At 43.7% G+C, this 21,268-nt stretch overlaps 1 protein-coding gene across 2 annotated transcripts in view; it reads left to right on the forward strand.

Annotated features, from left to right (window-relative positions):
• The window catches only part of MAGT1 (magnesium transporter 1), a 35,122-nt gene extending 14,249 nt beyond the window's left edge, over nucleotides 1-20,873 (forward strand). For both annotated transcript variants that reach the window (XM_056539182.1, XM_056539181.1), the window contains exons 3-10: nucleotides 520-637; nucleotides 5,164-5,304; nucleotides 5,400-5,540; nucleotides 7,300-7,389; nucleotides 8,892-8,955; nucleotides 19,128-19,202; nucleotides 19,526-19,616; nucleotides 20,532-20,873. In XM_056539182.1, coding sequence (XP_056395157.1) covers nucleotides 520-637; nucleotides 5,164-5,304; nucleotides 5,400-5,540; nucleotides 7,300-7,389; nucleotides 8,892-8,955; nucleotides 19,128-19,202; nucleotides 19,526-19,616; nucleotides 20,532-20,547 — 736 coding nt within the window. In that variant the 3' untranslated portion in view covers nucleotides 20,548-20,873. The remainder of the gene's footprint in view (nucleotides 1-519; nucleotides 638-5,163; nucleotides 5,305-5,399; nucleotides 5,541-7,299; nucleotides 7,390-8,891; nucleotides 8,956-19,127; nucleotides 19,203-19,525; nucleotides 19,617-20,531) is intronic.
• Nucleotides 20,874-21,268: the final 395 nt, after the last annotated feature.

Below are 21,268 nucleotides of genomic sequence, written 5' to 3' on the forward strand. Positions count from 1 at the left end.
CAGGATAAGTCATCAACTGCCGAGCCGAGAAGTTCGTGACAAATTAAATTTACTGTAAGTTCGCTCATCTCTAATTAGGGTGTGCCCCTCTCCGAAGCCTTCAATAGGTCTTTTACTCTGGACACTAAACAAACCTTTGCGAATACTGAGAATGTTTGTAAATCCTAATAGTCTGGAATTTCTTCATAGCTGCAGTATTTGTCTGTCAGCGACCTGATTCACAGGGAAATATGACTGCCCAGATATTATTAGTGTTTTCAAATTTTTTTTTTTCTATTTATCTCCTTTTAGAGCTATGAAATAGAAATGTCTGGAAATGTTCCCAGTATATAAATTTTCTTTCGTGTATGCACAAGATCCACTGAACATAAAGCACAAAGCAGATCCCGCTACTTTTTTGTAAAGCTAGTTATAGGGATTCGTTTTATGTTTTGGTATAAATTAACAAATGTATTCTACATTGTGTAAATGCAATAAACCTTAAAATAAACTTGTTCTCATGCATGCTATCTTGTATAGGCAAGCGGACGAGGAATACCAGATCCTGGCAAATTCCTGGCGTTACTCAAGTGCATTTACCAACAGGATTTTCTTTGCTATGGTGGATTTTGATGAAGGATCAGATGTCTTCCAAATGGTAAAGTGTGAAATGTGTTGCCTTTGTGTTGGTAATGTAGCATTCATCAGGGTATTATTGTAATGGTGTCGTCCTTCTAACCAAACTGCTGTTTGATTCCATTGAACCTGCGCACAAAATAACAAATGGTATCATGTTGCTTGTGTTCCCATTGAAATTTTTTTTGACACACCTGTTCAGACCTCCAAAGAAAAAGTGCTAGAATTGCAAATGTATGTATGTATGGGCATCTAGAAGTATAGGGAAATGACTGTAGAGTACAGTGAGCTGAAATAAGATGTCTACCATATAGGATTGTACAGGACGGTAGATAGCAGTGAACCCTTCTGTGCCAGATAAAGTCCTTAAACATAAAAGTAAGAAAGAGCTGCTGGAAGCAGTAAATCAGTCTATGTAGAGGACATTAGACTTTTCAGGGCCCTGTACGGTATGCAGTGTCCTAAAAAAAATTAGGAGCCACCCAGTGGTGCTGCCAGGGTTGGTGTCACCCATTGAAAACGGCTGTGCTGGGAGTTGTAGTTTTACAACAGCTGGGGGCACCCTGGTAAGAAAAGGGGGGGGGGGGGGGATGCGCTGAGCAGGGATCGTGCTGGAAAGGGGACAGCATTGGTGCTGTAAAAGGGGGGGGGGGTTGGGGGGACACAGTTTACCTGCCTCGGAAGTCTATCTGCTCTGCTGAGCTCCTGTATCCTCCGTACTGATCAACAGTTCTTCCTGCTTGCCAGGGTTATGTGATGTTATGATTAGAGATGAGCGAACTTACAGTAAATTCGGCAGTTGATTACTTTTCCTGCATAAATTAGTTCAGCTTTCAGGTGCTCCGGTGGGCTGGAAAAGTTGGCTACAGTCCTAGGAGACTCTTTCCTAGGACTGTGTCCACCTTTTCCGGAGCACCTGAAAGCTGAACTAATTTATGCAGGATAAGTCAGCAACTGCCGAGCCGAGAAGTTCGTGACGAATCGAATATACTGTAAGTTCGCTCATCTCTAGTTATGTCACATGACCCAAGCAGTGCGGGGAAAGCTGCCGAACAGAAGAGGAGATGAGTAAGTCCCCTGCTAGAGCTCTATACTCCACAGGCCTCCGACCATTCCGGTCACAGGCTGTTTCTGTATGTGCTCATTGTGCAAAACAGTCTGCACTGCAGATTGAGCTTACAAACACAGCTTGTGACAGGGATGGTCTGACGCACCTGGGTCGGGGTGTCACCCTACCAGAGGGTGTGACCTGGTGCAGGAGGCGCTACCAGACAACCAGTCAGTACATGCACTTAAGTAATACAGGTGTTTTACCAGTGACATGTCAGTTCTGATAGGTCAGTTCTTCTGTAGATCTGGACTGTCCGTAGCATTGTATGTGGAGTAGAGATGAGCGAACTTACAGTAAATTCGATTCGTCACGGCAGTTGATGACTTATCCTGCATAAATGATCCTGTGGACTGGAAAAGAGGTGGATACAGTCCTAGGAAAGTCTCTCCTAGGACTGTATCCACCTTTTCCAGCCCACGGGAGCACCTGAAAGCTGAACTAATTTATGCAGGAAAAGTCATCAACTGCCGAGCCGAGAAGTTCGTGACAAATTGAATTTACTGTAAGTTCGCTCATCTCTAATGTGGAGTATGGTTTTAAGTTACAAGGTCCAGAAAAGACCATTGTATGTTGAGACCATTGCCTCAAGTTGAGGGACCACTGTATGACTTTCTGTAGCATAATAACTCTATGATGTGACAGATAATTTTAATTTAATTTTTTTAAAGGTTAGCTCCCACCATCCTTTTATTTATTTATTTTTTGTTGTTTTTTTTTTCTGTCCCAGCCTATTGCCCATCTATCCCTAACCCCCTCCCTGCCTTTAATTATTTTTTTTTAAATATATTAAAAATGCCTTTTGTCTGCCTGGTAGTGTGCTCACTACCAGGAAGACTTCCCCAGCAATCACGGTCACTGATACCTGCTAGGGCTGACACTTCTGCACTTAGTTCACCTATTCAGTGTACCTCTAGCTGTTTCTCCACTACAACTCCCAGCTTGCCCTGACATCAATTAGCTGTCAGGGCATGCTGGTAGTTGTAATGGGGAAACTGGAGGCATACTGTATAGGTGAACAACCCCCCCCCCCCCCCCCCCCCCCCCCACAACATATTTTACCTGTCCCCAGGAGCCGGGGCCAGCATGCGAGGCCAGGGAGCCTGCGTGCATCCTCTTCCTTCAAAATGCTCGCTCCCGCCTGTCTGACAGGCCGGCATCTGTCCGAATTCAAGCGTGACGTCATGCCAGGCTGCAGCCGGCCACTAGGAGGGAGACCCCTAGGGCCTGGTTTTTAAATGTAGATTAAACCATTTAAATGAAAAGTGCCCATTTAACCCCTTAACGGCAACAGGCATAAATGTACGTCCTGACAAATCTACTATTAAATTGCGGGGTAGGATTGATAGAAGACATTTGATTGGTGTTAAATAAAGAACTTGCTAATAAAGTGTTATCACTTATTATACTGTCTTTAGCACGCTTTAGCTGAATTACCCCTGACAGAAAATTGTGTAGTCCTTTTTATTTTCAGTGTCTACAGCTCCTTCCTCCTGACATGATGCATCATCCAATACTGTCTCCAGAGGCTTGGCCAGAGATTTTGTTTGAGCTCAAGCCCCGGACCATGAGTGATGTCATCACCGGCCCTGCCATACACACATATATATAGCTGTTTTTTTTTGTTTTTTTTTACTTGTGGGGGAAAAGTTAAACTTTGAGACATGTAGGGAAAGATCAAGTGTGTCTATACTATCCTGCCTCGTGGTAAAGGATTCCTCAGGTAGAGGAACAGTAGGAATGAATACATGAGGTACTGTTTCACTGACTCTGTAAGGGGATGTTCACATGTGGCAGATTTATTGCAAACATTTTGAAACTCAAAAACAGTTCCATAGGAACATTTCTGATGAATGGGACAGTTACAGAAATTTCTGCAAATAATCTAACGTGTAAATTCACCCTCAGGGTATTATATATACTGGGTACGCTGTAAATCTCATGTTGTGTTCATGTCTTTTTAACAGCATGTAATCTGCATGCTGTGAATCTTCTGTAGATTTGTTATAAATATTTAGGGTCTCTGCACCAAAAAAGAGAATGTGATTAAGGATTCTTTCACACAGTTGGAACAGAAGCTGCTTTCAAGCCAAGGGTTTTAGCCGTGGCGGGTTTTCCATAGAGAAAAATCTGCAGCAGAGCCCATTGAAGCCTTTGAAATCTGCTGCATAAGTTCTGCTGCGGCTTAAACCTGCAATGGGAAACTTGCTTCGGATCCACCCATGTAAATGAACCCTAAAATCAATTGTAGATCTACAGCTGATCAGTTGCAGAAATTTCACAGCGTGTAAACATACGCTAAAAGAAACAGTCTGTAGCAACTGTGAATGAAGTGCATTCTGGGAATTGTAGTAGTAAACAGCTGCTCAACCAGCAAGCAGCGAATAGTGATGATGGCTGAAAGGAGGTACATATCCACAGAACAAATTAATTTTGGTGGTTACAGATCTGACGACCCAAGGTAAGCAATGCTGTATGCATCTGCAGAATTTAAATGTATGTATTTTTTTTTTTTTTTAACCTGACATCGGAATACTTTTTTTTTTTCTCTTAAAGGGGCTATTCCAAATTAAAAAGATTATCCCCTAGCCACAGGATAGAAGATAGCAAGCTGATCAGTGGGGTCTGACCACTCAGACCCCCACACATAATGAAAAAGGGACAAAATTCTCCTTTAAAAGTAGAGCTTGCAAAGTTCAGGAGCCTCATAGAGCTTTAAAGGAGAACTCCAGATTACAAAAATTGTTTACTGCCAGCAGTAAAAAAATAGATGCAAACCTTCCTTCACTCCCCCGGTGCCTCCGGTAACCGGCTCCGGTCTCCGCCGCGATCCTCTTCATGGATCAATCGCCGGCCGCAGCGAAGTCCTGACTCAGCCAGCGATAGGCTGAGTGGCAGTGTGACGTTTTCGGCCCCGGCAGCAGGTGCCGGTGTATTGAAGAATTTTGTGTCTTGAAGCGTTTTCATACTGCCGCTCAGCCTATCGCCGGCTGAGTCAGGACTTCGCAGCGGCCGGCGATTGGCTGAGTGCAGTATGACTCGACGACCACCGGCAACCAGGACGAGGATCGCGGCGGAGACCGGAGCCGGTTACCGGAGGCACCAGGGGAGCGAAGGAAGGTATGTATCTTTTTTTTTTTTTTTTTTTTTTTTTTTTTTTTTTTACTGCCGGCAGTATGGAGGACAATTTTTGGATTCTGGAGTTCTCCTTTAATGGATTGCTAGTCATTTACACTTGCTGAGTTTCATTCATTTAGGGAACAGTTTTCCTCCATTCTCGTGATTGGATGGGATGCCAACAGTAGGACCCCTACTGATCAAGTAATGCCTTATCCTGTCAAATAGGAAAAACATTTTTTGCGTTAGTAATACCCCTTTAAAGTTATACAAAATAAAGAAAACAAATTTTTTTTTTTTTTTTTTTTTTTTTTTCCCCTCAGCTTAATATGAACTCTGCACCGACCTTCATTCACTTCCCACCAAAAGGGAAGCCCAAGAGAGGGGACACGTATGAGTTACAAGTTCGAGGTTTTGCTGCAGAACAACTTGCTCGCTGGATTGCAGATAGGACAGATGTCAATGTAAGAATAGCAGCATTTACAGTAATATATATATTTTTTATCATTATGTATGTAACAAGGGATGTTAAAAATTATCATGTTTAATATCTTTACAGGTACGTGTAATAAGACCTCCAAATTATGCTGGCCCTTTAATGCTTGGTCTGCTTCTGGCTGTGATTGGAGGTTTAGTGTATTTGAGAAGAAGCAACCTTGATTTCCTGCACAACAAAACTGGATGGGCCTTGGCTGCCTTGGTAAGTAAATGCTCTATTTTACTTATGAAAAACATTAGGCTTAGTTTGTACTACAATAGCATGTATTTATATGTAGTTTTGCAATGCTTAAGTAATAACAGAGATGGGCTTGACACTGCATCAACCCCTTAAGGACGAAGGGTGTACAGATACACCCTTGCGTTCTGGTACTTAAGGACCGAGCAGAGTGCTTTATAACTGATGGGTCCCGACTGCTATCAGCAGCCAGGACCCACGGTTAATACTGGACATCGCGCCGATGCCTGGGATTAACCCTATAGATGCCACAATCAAAATGTGGCATCTAGGACATCCGCGGCAAAACCACAGGTCTCGGTCAGCGGAGTGGACGGTGGGAGGGCCCTCACCTGTCTCCTCGCTGTCAGATTGGTGTTCTGATGCTGCAGTCAGGCTCTGCGGGCTAGAGAAGCAGAGCACCGATAACACTGATCATGGCTGAGCCAAAGCCCAGCAATCGCAAGATTACTATTTAAAATATAAGGTTAAACCGCATGGTCAATGGCATCACGTTAAAAAAAAATTCCAAAGTCTAAAATTGCACATTTTGGTCACTTCATATACCATAAAATTTCATAAATAGCAATCAAAAAGTCCCATTAAAACAAAAGTTGTACCGATAACAACTACAGATCACGGCGCAAAAAAGTGTGAAAAAGAAAAAAAGTTTTAGCACAATTTTAAGCATACTAATTTTGGTGCATGTAGTTTTACAATTTTTGAGTAATATAATAAAACTCACATGAATTGGCTATCCTTTGTATGGACCTACAGAAAAAAGTTGTAATTTTTACCGAAAAGTACACGGCGTAGTAACGGGAGCCCCCAAAATTAAAAAAAAAAAAAATTTTGTTTTTCAGTGTCACCACACAAATTTTGTTTGTTTTTGCTGTAGATTTTCTTATGAAATGATTGATGTAAAATATACAAATTACAATCGGTGATGCAAAAAACAAGCCCTAATATGGGTCTGTAGGTGCAAAATTGAAATGATTTATAGAAGGGGAAGGGGGAAAAAAAGTGCAATAACGAAAATTGGCCTTAAGGCCAAAATCGGCTAAGTCTTTAACGGGTTAAATATCCCTAATTCGGTTGGAAGCTTAACCAGGTAGCTACAGACTTTCATATGGGGGGTGTGTGTTTTTTTTGTTTGTTTGTTTGTTTTGTTTTTTAAATAGTATAGTCCTTTGGGGCAAGGGAACACTTCTCATAGCTGCTTTAGGCTGGGTTCACACTACGTTTTCTCCCATACGGGAGCGCATACGGCAGGGGGGAGCTAAAAGCTTGCGCTCCCGTATGTCACCGTATGCGCTCCCGTATGTCATTCATTTCAATGAGCCGACCGGAGTGAAACGTTCGGTCCGGTCGGCTCATTTTTGCGCCGTATGCGCTTTTACAACCGGACCTAAAACTGTGGTCAACCACGGTTTTAGGTCCGGTTGTAAAAGCGCATACGGCGCAAAAATGAGCCGACCAGACCGAACGTTTCACTCCGGTCGGCTCATTGAAATGAATGACATACGGGAGCGTGAGGTTTTAGCTCCCCCCTGCCGTATGCGCTCCCGTATGGGAGAAAACGTAGTGTGAACCCAGCCTTACTCTGGCTGAAAGGTCTGAATTGAAAGACCCGAATAAGATTGTTGGGGGTTTCAGCAGTCGTACAACCAGCAATTGCTTCCCATTCCTTGCCTCTTACAGCTACTAATGGTTTTCTGTGTATGGTTCTTTTTTCCTGTCTCAGTGCTTTGTGTTGGCCATGACATCTGGACAAATGTGGAATCACATCCGTGGACCCCCTTATGCTCACAAGAACCCACATACTGGTCAAGTGGTAAATAGTCTGTTTTTCATTGCTTTAGTTTTAGGAGGGTTATATGTTTCTTATTTCCCCTAAATTGTAGATCAAACAGAAACTACAAACTTTAAGAGCATATAAATCCGTGGATGCAGCTGCCATATCTAAAAGTTGGGATTCTGTTACCTCCATATGCTCTAAACGGTCGCAGGTCTTTAAGCTGTGGTAGTTTCTCAGTATGATCAAAGATTATTTAATAGTAAATTTTATTGTTACATTCACATAAAAAGTGCAGCTGCCTTTTCTCTGTCATATTGTAATGCTATCCGTTACAGAATCTCTTCACTGTGAGTGTGTCCACCTATGGTCTACAAGGTTTAGTAAGGAAGAAGAGTTACTCTCTTATGTAGAAGCTGTGAGAAGCAGATTATAGGATATGCGGTCCATCATAAATTTTCAACCTTTAAAAACTACCTTATAAGTCCCACCACTAGGAGTCCTCATTTTGTCATGGGGTTTATTATCATGGGTCACCATGTAACATAAATATTGTAAGCAGAAGGAGAATCCGGATCAAGGTGCAGTAAAATTGAATGTTCATTGTATTATCCTTGGATGTGTACTTGCTGTACAGGTTGTTCTTTGGATGATACAGTAAGGATTCCATTTACTGCGCCATGAGCTGGATTCTCCTTCTGCTTACAAGACAGTGATTGGTCTGGAGATGCTGCCAACTGGTTCTGGGCTCAGGTGTAGAGCGGTGGAGGTAGAAGCGGTCTACTCACTTTTCTGGATAAAATTTTTATAAGCAAGTGACAGGTCCTCTTTAAGAAGAACCTGTCAGGTCCACTACTTTGATCTGCATTATGCCCACTGTCGAAAGCAAATAATAATGCCATCCACTTAGATTTTGTGCACACAGCTCTCTTGCCTTGCAAAAAACACATAAGGGAAACGGCAGTCTAACATAATATGGGAAGTGGCATGAATGGCTATTATAATGGTTTCTCCTTAATTGGCAATTAAATTGACAATTTAAAGTGTCCCTCATTTACAAAGTCTTTTTACATTCCACAGGAACATGTCAAAAGTTTTGATTGGTCAGGTTCTGAGTGTTCAGACCCCCACTGATGGTTAGAGCAAACGGGAAGAAGTGCGCAGTTATACACTTCACTTCCTCACTTGCAACGATCATCGTTCAGTTGCACTAGTTGGGCTTCACAGACTTATAATGGCATCTGTTTAGTGCAACTGGCTAGCTTATTCTAACTATCGGTTTGGGTCTGAACACTTAGACTCTGACCAATCAAAACTGTCGACATGTCTCTGTAAATGACGAAGAAAACCTATGTACTTCTGCAAATTCTGTTGACTAGTATAACCTGTGATGGTGAATGTGCAGTGTATTATCTGCTCAGTTACTTTTTTTTACTTCTAAACAGCAGAACTATTGGGCTGTTGGTGCCTTACTTCTAATGTAATGCCTCCTTACTACATTCATCTTCTAATTACTATTGATTTTCTCATCTTTCCTGCAGAATTATATTCATGGAAGCAGCCAAGCGCAATTTGTTGCAGAAACCCATATCGTTCTCTTGTTCAGTATCCTTTTCTTGGTTTAACTACTTGGGGACCCAGGGCAATCAGGTACGCACTGGTACTTAAGGACCCAGGGTGTACTTGTACGCCCGTTGGAATTACAGTCCCCGCTGGGCAGTGACCGGACCGGGATGACTGCTGATATCGATCAGCAGGCACCCCGTGCAAACCCCTGGGAGGGTCCTGAGACCCCACATGTCGGCTATCTACGGCCATTCCGGGTCATATGGGTCTCCGGTGACCCGGAAAATAAGGGGGATCGGGGTTGTCTAAGACACCCTCTATCCCCCTGAAGGTGTCTGGGGTCAGAAGCGACCAACCAATAGCAGATCGGGGGAGGGGTAAAGTTCAGTTCCCCCGTTCTGCCCACCCACGGTAATCCGGTGACCGGCGGTGGAGGTCACTTACCGGCGACGATCGGTGGGCAGCGATCCTCTCCCTGGTGCAGTGATCCTGCAACTACGAAAGCCAGTAAGTTGTTGCCTAGCAACATCGGGAGGGCTACAGTTTGGAGACCACTATAGAGTGGTCTCTAAACTGTAGCCCTCCAGATGTTTCAAAACTAAAACTCCCAGCATGCCCAGACAGCTGTTTGGGCATGCTGGGATTTGTAGTTTTGCAACAGCTGGAGGGATACAGTTTGGAGATCACTGTGAGGTGGTTTCTAAACCATGACCCTCTAAATCTTGCAAAACTACAACTCCCAACATGCACGAACAGCAAACGGCTGTCTCTCCATGCTGGGAGTCGTAGTTACGTACCTCCAGCTGTTGTATAACTAGATCTCCCAGCATGCCCTTCGGCGATCAGTACATGCTGGGAGTTGTAGTTTTGCAACAGCTGGAGTTAGATAACAGAACCTAACTGAAGGTTTTCCAACCAGTGTGCCTCCAGCTGTTGAAAAAGTACAACTCCCAGCATGCACAGTCTGTCAGTACATGCTGGGAGTTGTAGTTTTGAAACAGCTAAAGGTTTGCTCCCCTATGTGAATGTACAGGGTACATTACCACGGGCGGGTTTACAGTAAGCTGACTGCTTGAAGTTTGAGCTGCTGCAAATATTTTGCATCAACACAAACTCTTAGCGGGAAACTCGCTGTAAACCCCCGCCAGTACGAATGTACCCTAAAAACAATACACTACACTAACGCATAATAAAGAGTAAAACACTGCATATATACCCCCTTACACTGTCGTCGTAATTTTTCATTTGCACAGCCCACTGTTCCAAAGATCTGTCAAATGCCAGTGGGGTGTAAATGCTCACTACACCCCTTATTACATTCTTTGAGGGGTGTAGTTTCCAAAATGGAGTCACATGTGGGGGGGGTCCACTGTTCTGGCACCACTGGATTGGGAGGCAATTTTTGGGAGGCATTTTCTCCTATTACCCCTTGAAAAAATGTAAAATTTGGGGGGGGGGAAATGCATTTTAGTGAAAAAAAAAAAAATAATGTATTTACACATCTGACTTTAATGAAAAGTCTTCAAACGCCTGTGGGGTGTTAAGGCTCAATGGGTACCATTGTTGCGTTCCTTGAGGGGTGCAGTTTCCAAAATAGTATGCCATGTTGTTTTTTTTGCTGTTCTGGCACCAAAGGGGCTTCATAAATGTGACATTCCCCCCAAAAACCATTTCAGAAAAACTCACTCTCCAAAATTCCATTGTCGCTCCTTCCCTTCTGAGCCCTCTAGTGCACCCACAGAGCACTTGACATACACGAGATATTTCCTTACCCGAGAGAAATTGGGTTACAAATTTTAGGGTGATTTCTCTCCTTTTATCCTCTGTAATAATTCAAAAACTTGGTCTACAAGAACATGCGCGTGTAAAAAATGAAGATTTAGAATTTTCTGCTTCACTTTGCTGCTATTTTTGTGAAACACCTAAAGGGTTAGCACACTTACTGAATGTCACTTTGAATACTTTGAGGGGTGCAGTTTTTATAATAGGGTCATTTATGGGGTATTTCTCTTTTTTTATTTTTTATTTCTATTTATTTTTTTAATGTGATTTTTATTAAGGTATTGTACATAAAAATAATCCAAACAATACAAAACAAAGGAACAAGTGACAAACATCAAAAGGGGCCAGGGCCTTATAGCTATAAACCATAATGCTGACTGTGAGAATGCAAGAAAGCAGAATCTGCTTGTCTGCTGCAATAGCCAACCAGGCCCATAGGGTCACATGCAACAAAGGAGGGGAAAGGGGTGGGGGGGGGCGGAGAGGACAGTAGAGATGGGGGGGGGGGGGCAGTAGGGACGAGAGGGGGGAGGCGGGAGGACGTAGACAAGAGTACATGTAACACTCAAAACAGACCAGGAGGAGGAGGAGGAGAAGGAAGGGAAAAAGAAAGAAGCTGGAAGATATAGAAGGGGGAGGAAGTCAAGGTGGTTGCCGATCCGAAAATCGATCCCATGGCTCTGAGAGAAAAGAAGGAATAGAGTTATTTAAAGAAGCTGTGAGAGATTCCAGGGAACCAATCTAATGAATACGAGTAAGCAGATCGATCTCAGAGGGAGGAAGAGTTATCTTCCAGCACTTGGCGATAAGGGTCTTAGCAGCCAGGGCAATGTGCATAAAGAGCCTAAAAGGCTTCTTGGACAAAGTGGGATGGGAAAGGTGGAGAAGATAAATCAAGGGGTCTAGGGGGACTGAAACACCCAGAGCCTCGGAGATGAGGCGCTACACCATTCTCCAATAATCCGACAGGAGAGGACATGACCAGAAAATATGAAATACCGTGCCCAACCCCACCCCACAGCGCCAGCACTGAGGAGGGATGGAAGGGTTAAGTATATTCAGAAGCTCTAGGGTGTGATACCAGTCCATAAGCAGCTTGTACTGGGTTTCCTTATATGCAGTGCAAATAGACGCCTTTCCCAAATCACCCGCCACTGAGGCAATGTAATGGCAGTGTTTAAAACCTCCTCTCAACGGACCGTCAGGGGGCTGTATGAGTAGTGAGTTTATATCGGAGAGAAGGCCCCTCGCCTGAGGTCCACCACGACATAACCGCTCAAAGCCAGTGGGCTGAGAGACCGTCGCAGAGCCGGTAGTGGAGGACATAAAGTGCCTTAATTGTATATAGTGAAAACGCTCAGATGAGGGGAGATCCCAATGAGAGGCCAGTTGCTCAAAGTGCAGCAGGGAGCGAGAAATAGGGTCAACTATATCAGCCCAACACGAGAGGCCCCGGGAACCCCACTCTCACACCATAATAGGGGACATACCGGCGGGAAAATCATGATGATAAATGAAAGATCTCATAGGCAAGAAAAGAGAAAACTGTTAAACTTCCTGGAACAATACCCCCACACATATCTAGAGAAACACATAGGGCTTAGGAGAGGGGAAAGAGAAAGAGCTGACACTGGAGGCTACCCTAGGAGAGAGGGTGAATAGGGGCCAACCATAGCTTTTCCAGCTCCATCCAGCGGCTATATGCATGGTACGCAGACCAAGCCGCAAGGCGGTGCAGGTGAGCAGCCCAGTAATATTTAGTCACGTCAGGAACTGCCAGGCTCCCCATGGCCCTGCCCGCCATCATGACTAACCTGGGTAAACGGTGTCCTTTCCTGTCCCAAATAAAACAAAATATAGCCGACTGAAAAGAGCCAAGGGCCGACAATGGTACCAGGGTTGACAAAGTTTCGAAAAAATAGAGCAGTTTTGGGAGGATCGATACTTTAACCACTACTATAAGGCCGAAAAAAAATATTTTGCAACCGCCACGTTTCTAAGGGAGCTCTGAGTTCCCTAAATAGATTGAGATAGTTGGCATAGTAGAGGCAGGAATAGCGGGAAGTGATATGGACCCACAAATACTTAATAGCAGAAGAGGACCATTTAAAAGAGGAGTTGGAGCGGAGAAGAGTACACCGAGACAGGGGTAGGTTAAGAGGTAGCGCTTCTGTTTTAGAGAGGTTAACTTTATAGCCAGAAACCATACCATAGGCTTGAAGAGCTTTATAAAGATTAGGAAGGGAAAGCAAAGGGCGTAAAAGTGTGAGAGGCACATCGTCAGTGAATAAGCATATCTTAAATTCCCTATCATGCAGGGAGATGCCAGTAATGTCCGAGTCCCCACTAATCATAGCGGACAAAGGTTCCATGCATAAAGCGAAGACCAGGGGGGAAAGCGGACAGCCCTGACGGGTACCACTAGACCGTGGAAAGGCAGGAGAGGGAGCGTGGGGGAGTTTGAGAGAAGCAGTCGGAGAGGAAGAGAGACCCCGCAGGGCAGTGAGAAAGTTACCAGTGATCCCAAATTTCTGGAGGGTAGACAAAAAATAGAAGCCAAGTGCAATTGGGCGGGGTGGGAGGGGCCGCCGTGACCGAATGACTGTCCAGGGGAGATGAGAAAGGAAGATTAAAATCGCCCCTCAGCAACCACGCAGAGGAGGGGTATCTATGGAATCTAGCAAGGACTCTACATAAAACCGGTATTTGCGATGTGTTGGGGGCGTAGATATTAAAAAGCAGCAGTGGGACCCCACCCAGGACACCCTCCAACACCACATAGCGCCCCTGGGGTTCGAGAAAGGTAGATGAGACTTGAAACAGGCAGGATCGAGAGATAAGGATGGCAGTCCCAGCTACTTTCCTATCAGAAACGGCAGAGTAGGTCTGTTGATAGAGATGGTGTAGGAATTGGAATGATCAATGACGGTCAAAATGTGTCTCCTGAAGGAAAACCACATCAGCCCGCAGTGAGACAAACTCCCGTTGCAATAAACTCCTCTTAGTCTGGGAGTTGAGACCCTTAACATTCAGGGAGACACACTTAACCATGATGGATGGGGAGATGGTGGCGGAGCTAATGAAGGAACATACTTACAGGATTCGGCAGAGGACACAAACGGAAAGAGCCTGCGAGATCCGAACCTTGGAAGAGAAGATGGGAAAACAGAACCTGGGGGGGGGGGGGGGGGAAGAGACGAGAAAAAAAAGAAAACGGGAATACAAAAGGACTGAAAGACAAACATCAAACAAAGAAGACTGCACAAGACGAAACAGAGCAATGCAAGAAAGTGAACTATTGACCAACTAGCCAATGCGGAGGCCAAGACCACCAGGGTGGACAAGAAACCAAGGCATGGGCAGACCATTGCTATGGCCTCGAGGGGAAATGGGAGAACACCAATCAAGAGTGACCACCAAAGAGACAAGCATGCCACTCCAAGGCCATAGCAAATTAGCATCAATTAGATAATCTAGGCTAAATGAAACCATAGGTGACCAAAAAATGAAAAATCACTTCAGCAGCAGAAAAAGGCATAAACATGACAACTTCAGCTTGAAACTGCAACTTTAAATGGGCATTGTCAGATACAAAAACTACTCAGGTGAGGGGGATGCCCTGGCAGAAAGGGCAGCTGGAGGCTACCGTGGGCTGGAAGGAGATGGAGGCAGTTCCCCTACCAGGGAGGCCCAAGATGGCGGCCCTGCGTGGGGACAGGAGGTGGAGAGCTGCAGCACCACAGGCAAGGGTGGCCAAGCATCCCTTAGAGGACTGAGATTCCCAACTGAGCAGGCTGGGGAATACACTCACCGCCGCAGCCAACTCCACTGAAGATGGCATTGGTGTCACAGCAGGAGCAGCGCCCAGGAGCGGAAGTTGCGAGGCCCACTCTACAGCACAGGCCACAGGAGATGGAGCCCAGTTGATCCAGAGCATGGCAGCTGGAGATGGCGGCAACCGACGAGCACGCAGCCCCTGAAAATCCTGGGCCTGGAGCACAGGAGGGTCCCATGTTAGCAGCGAGGTGAGCCCTCTGGATCGCGAGCTCAGGCTGCGCGCGGGGCCTGTTATGGCGGGTGGGCACGCTGGTGGTGCGGCTGGAGGTGCCACAAAGTAGTGGCAGATGCCTCCAGGTGAGATGTTTGCTGGTCCGGCAGTGGAGGGAGGCTTCCTATGTCGCTTGGAGGTCTTCCCCATCAATTTAGAGCAGGGTCACCGGGGTTTGCAACTCATTTGCGGCCACAAGCGCAGGAGCCGGTCTAATGTGCTGCAATCACTGTAGGCGCCAAGCCACGCCCTTATGGGGTATTTTTTAATATGAAGGCCCCTCAAATCCACTTGAAAACTGGTCCCTGAAAAATTCTGATTTTTGAAAATTCGGCATTCGGACAACGTGGAGGCAGGTAGGGACCCTCCTTGTGGCCGTACAGCTGATCGGGTCACCGCGGTGGTCCCGATCGCCGTATCTAAAGGGTTAATACTGGACATCACCACGATCAATGATGTCCGGTATTACCCAAGGGTCCCGGCTACCGTTAGCTGCCGGGACTGACCCGATATGAAGTGGGGTCACTACGTGACCCTGCGTTATATCGCGAGAGCCGGTGCATGACATAAATATACGTCCTGCGGCTTTAAGTGGAAACTCTTTTTAGGTCTAAAGCATTCAATTAAAGCCATACAAATGAATTCCTTTTTGCTATAGACACATATTCTAAAGATGTAAAATTTTTTGTATTTTCATAACCATAAAAACCTATGTGATACATTTTAACATGTTCTGTATGATGAACAAAAAATGGCCCTAGCACAAGTTGAAAGCTCACATTCACCAAAACAGATTCCAAAAATGGTGAGGGATGGAAAAATTTAAGAATGGAAAAACAAAAGTCTGAATTATAACTTACCAATAATTCAGTTCTCAGGAGTCAATCACAACAGCACCACATGAGATTGCCCCCTATCTGCATAGCAACAGGAAGCACAAGAGAGGTTAAAAAGGCCCCTCCCTCCATACTCCCTCAGTGTTTATAAATTTCTAAGAGAGCAGTTATTAAATATACATATAAGAATAAGGGTGGGAAATAGGTGCTGTCATGATGGACTCATGAAAACTGAATTATCGGTAAGTTATAATTTGACTTTTCAGATCGTCCACTCACGACAGCACCACATGCGACATACCATAGAAGTGTAGATTTAGGGAGGGACCACGTTCTGCCCCACCTTTCGGCCAAACCAGAGGTCCTGAGAAGAGGCCACCTTTAGCTTATAATGCTTGAAGAAAGTGTGCAGAGAAGACCATGTTGCCGCTCTGCATATCTGTTCTAGAGGCTGAAGCTCTCTCGGCCCAGGAGACTGAAACGGCCCTAGTGGAATGAGCTTTGATGCATACCGGAAAATCTTGACCCACAGCAGTATAGGAATGATGGATTGCCGACTTAAGCCATCTGGAAATAGTTTTTTTGATGCCTTCTTCCCCCTATTTGGTCCTTGATACTGAACAAACAGGTTATAATCTTTTCTACAGGTCTTGGTAATCTCCAGATAATGTAAGACCGCTCTCCTGACATCCAGTTTATGGAACTCTTCCTCTTTTCTGTTTTTGGGAATGGCACAGAAAGAGGGAAGAAATGAAAATTGGATACAACTTTTTGTAGAGAGGCAGGATTATGTTTTAGAATAATCTTATCTTTGAGTACAGTAAGGTAAGGATAATCAATAGACAAGGCTTGGATTTCACTTTACTCTTCTGGCAGATGTCATTGCCACAAGAAAGTTTTCCATGTAAGGAACCTGATAGCTGAATCTGACAAAGGCTCAAAAGGACTTTTAGTTAGAGATGATAAAACAATATTTAAATCCCAGGGGGAAGTAAGATTAGATCATGTTGGTCTTATTCTGGATATTGCTGAAAAAACCTTTTGACTCATTTGTGTTCAGCAATGCTGACATAAAAAAACAGCCAAGGGCTGCCGCCTGAACCTTAAGTGTACTCAGAGATAAACCTAGATCAAAACCATCCTGCAGGAAAGCTAATATTCTAGGAATATCTGGGTTAAGAAGATCCGGAGGAGAGGAGCCACACCATAACAATTTCTTCCGTTGTTTAAGATTAATGAAGCAAGTAGAATCCTTTTTACTTTTTAGGAGAGTGTAAACCACCTTTTTTTTTAGACCCTTTTGTTCTAGCACAAGCCTCTCAATAGCCAGGCTGCTAGCTGGAGATTCTTTAGATCTTTGTGGAATAGACGGCCCTGGGACAATTGATCGTCTCTCTGAGGAAGAAGAATGGGCTCCACTATGGCAGCTTTTTAGAAGACTGAACCAGCTTCTCTTCGGCCACATTTTTTTTTTTTTTTTTAAACCTGAATTCAGGATCATGCCTAAGAATCTCTTGGTTCTGGAGGGGGAGAGAGATCTGACTTCTGGACACTTATTATCCAGCCTAGGTCTTGCAGACATGACACAGTGTGTTGGACATCCAGAGACAGCAGGTGGTAAGAATTGGCAGTGATCAAAAGATTGAATGATGGGATGGGGAATCTCCTCTAGTCTAAGAGGCCACAACCTCCATCATAATTTTTGTAAATATCCTCCATGCCGAGGATATTCCGAAAGGTAGAGCTTTGAGCTGGTAATGAAATATTTTTTTGTTTAACTGGACTGCAAACCGAAGGTATTTCTGGTGAGGCTTGTAGATAGGAATATGAAAGTAAGCGTCTTTTAAGTCGATAGTCGCCATCCAGACGTCTTTTTTGATTAGAGGAATGGCAGATTTCAAGGTTTCTATTTTTGAACTTTTTGTATGTAATAAATTTGTTCAGACACTTTAAATTTATAATGGTTCTGAAGGAACCATTTTTGGAATTTCGTTCCATAATTTCATATCTTCCTCATTAAATGGAAATCTGGAACAGAATTCCTTGGAAAGGAACAGCCTTTTCTCAGGTTCTTTCCATTCCTCAAGAATAAGATCCTTAATATTGTCATGAACGGTGAACACCTGTTTTATAGGTTTAAATCCCGCAAACATGAGATCATGGATAGAGGTGGACTCAGTTTCAGGAATGCTCATAGCATAGAGGATCCGACAAAGAAAGAAGATCCGGCATATGAACAGATCGACAGGTGGAGATGGATCAACAAACTGAGCTTTAGGCAGAGCCGTGGCAACAGAAGTTTGAACTTGACATTTAATAGAGCAAAGTTCCTCCAAAAAAGATGGGGATTCCTGCTGAATTACCTATCCATTCAGGCTTTACATAGGTGTTTATTATATCCTTCATGTAATACAATAGCACAAACCCCACATTTTTTAGATTTAACTTTGGATTCTTTTTCCTTAGATTTCTTCAGGGCCTCTTTGTCTCCCTAAAAGAGGAGAGAAGGAAACCCATAAGAACAGGGAACTTCCGGTCTTTAGCCAATCACATGGGACATACGCACGTGCCACGTCCAATGCATGTGTGAGGTCACCTGCACGCACACGCAACGCCGCCACCAGAACCCGGAAACTGCCAGGGGAACCAGGGCACCCGAGGCCGGCCAATGAACTAGGTCCCCTGCATAAACTCCCGAAGCGCCGCAGGGGACCAAAAGCGAGACCGGGGAGGCGCCTTAGGAACAGGCCACATCCCGGTACGGGAAAGAAGAGAGGGAGGCCAATGGTGACCGACTCACCCCGCCTGAACTCCACCAACGCAGCCCGCAGGGAAAAAAAGGTACAGACCTCTCTGCACTTCTGCTCCATAGGAACAGGAACCACTGAGGCAGTATGGAGGGGGGGGCCTTTTTTTAACAGCTCTTCTGTTCCTATGTAGGTAGGGGCAATCTCATGTGGTGTTGTCGTGAGTGGATGATCTGAAAAAGAAATTTAAAAAGTTGAAATCAGTCCATTTTTATTATAACTGGTTTAGTGTTCACACAAAATCAGAAAAGTCTTATAAAGCACAGAGTTAAAATCATTCCAGGTTTACAAGAACATATTACTAGGAACTTTCTTTTTTTTGTTGCTCTGCTTCTGCTAAGATTTTACGGTCATTAAATATTTAAAGGGGCCCTGATCACTCACGTTTTTCAGTTTCTTGATCCCAAGATCAAGGGTTGAGGGTTAATAGTTTTGTCTGACAATTCAAGAAATCAGTCAGATGAGTGGAAACTTAATTTTAGTAATGAATTAATATCATTACTAAACAAAAAACTGAGTTAATATCAGGTGATGGGCTGGATTATAGTGGGGTAAATGTTGTATATTGAGGGGCATGTATGACTAATTCACACCCCTGACTAAACCCTCATATCTCAGGAGTGGAAGGTTTTATCGAGTAACTGTAAAATGGTCTGTGATCAGAGAGCCCTTAGCTATGTAATGATGATGCAGACTCAGGTGCTTTTTAGTGTCTTTGCCCTTACATCTGACTTTTAGATGGTGGAGTGACTTTGGGAATGGTCCTTTTACATGAAGCTGCTACTTCTGAAATGGATGTAGGAAAACGAAAGAGTAAGTACTTGTGAAAAACACAAAAATGTCTAATATGACTTCCACTTAGTATTTTCAAAAATGGCTTCTGCAGCTGATATCTTTTTATAAAATTGCTGATATCTTTATGTAAAAAAAACACCTAATGATGGATCTTTGACTACTGCAGTTTGAGGATATGGCCATGTTTTTGGTTTGAATGAAAATTTTCTTAAAATGAACAAGGTACCATTGTAGGTTAAATCAGTGGTGTGTCTCTGCTGTTTGTAACTTGTAGGTGTAATTTTAACCACTTGCTAAATTGAATTCTGCAATAGGAGTCTGACTTTATCTTCTTTTGATAGTAATGTGTGTGGCAGGCTTGGGGTTAGTGGTGATATTCTTCAGCTGGCTGCTTTCTGTCTTCAGATCCAAATACCATGGATACCCATACAGGTAAATCATTGCATTTTATTTTTTGCACCATTTGATTTGTTTCAAGGGGTGATAAATCTTTCTGTGTGTAAATTGTATACTACCCAGTACCATTAGCCATTTCTGCTGTACCTTTTTATAGATAGCAGTCTCCTCAAGGGAAATGCATTAGATATGACCTTTTAAGTGAAAGATTTAAGTGAAGTAACACTGACAGCTTGGGTGTACTGAAGCTGCTCCATGTTAGTGGGTCTTGACTCTGAGGGAGGTCCTGATAGGACAACAACTTTACTTTTGAGGTTGTAGAAACTTAAACTAAAATCATTTCTGCAATTCCCTTAAAGAGTACCTGTCACCAAATTAAACTTTTAATATAGTATTCCTTGTGTAATTAGCAGACATTTTACCAAGTGTTTCTCTGCACTGAGCTTGATTGTCAGCTGCACAGAAAATGAAAGCTCCACAGATTCTCACAGAAAGCCACACACTGACAGCTGAAGGAGAGCCTCACTGAAATCTGCACAGACAGAAACATGCATAGAGCGTGAGGTCTTCTATTCATCACAGTGCTGAAACAGTGTGAGGGTGGAAGTTGTCCCCCAGCAGGCTTCAGTGATGTCATGCCTGCTGGGAAACGCCCACTTTCTCCTGCTGGGAAATTGCACTATGCCTGCAAGAAGAAAGGTATGATATGCAGCATTTTAAAGCTCTGAAATTTTTTTATGGGCAATAGGGGTATTAAGAGTAGTTAGGGAACATATCCTGAGGTAGTTAACAGTTTAGTTGGTGACAGGTACGGTTTAAGAAATTATTATATTTACAAGGCTAGGTTACCTATTACATGAAAAGAAATGTGTATCTCAGATTCACTATTTTGTAGCTACCCTTAGATTGTGGATGCATCTAAACCTATCTTATTTTTCTTTTTTTCTTTAGCTTTCTAATGTCATAGATGGAATTCCATTGTATTGAAGACATTGGTAACAGACATAGGAAAGGTTCATGCTACTTCTAAAAACATCTGCTGATGAGGATTCTACACAATGGATTGTGCATCTAATTTTGCTAAAGAACTTGTTACAAATGAGATTGTTTTCCTTGGTGGTAACTGTGAACCAAAGACCTTATGCAGTGCCTTAGTTAAATGCAGTGAACCCACAACTGTCCTTTATCCTCCAAGGTCATCTTTGTGTTCTGTTCTATAAAATGAAGATCCCTTCGCAAGCCTGGTACAATGAGATTTCCTTATTTTGTCCTCCTAATAAAACTAACTTTTGATAGCTTGGTATTTTGGTAATTTTTTTAATGTGGAGGTTTCCTTTTTCTTGGAGGAGGTGGTGATCTATTCCCTGTTATTTAGCTGCACGTGTTTTAGTAAACACAGTAAACCTAGTAGATCCACTTTAAAAGCACAAGCCATTACAGAGTCATTTGTGAAGCCCATGGCTTTGCTGACCGATGCCGAGGTTGGCAACTACTGCTGTGATGCAGAAGGAAGGTATAGAGGTCCTGCTTATAACCTGCTGTAGCATTTACTAGATGGTGGTGCCATCTAGCAATCCAATTCTTTTTAAATATGTGGTTACTGAAGGAAGGTCTCTCTAGACATCTTTCCCCCCTGAAAAGATGTGTCATACACAGCTTCATCTTGGTACTACCAGTTATGCAATGAA

Source organism: Hyla sarda, chromosome 9 (assembly GCF_029499605.1).
Source record: "Hyla sarda isolate aHylSar1 chromosome 9, aHylSar1.hap1, whole genome shotgun sequence".
Taxonomy (NCBI): Eukaryota; Metazoa; Chordata; class Amphibia; order Anura; family Hylidae; genus Hyla; species Hyla sarda.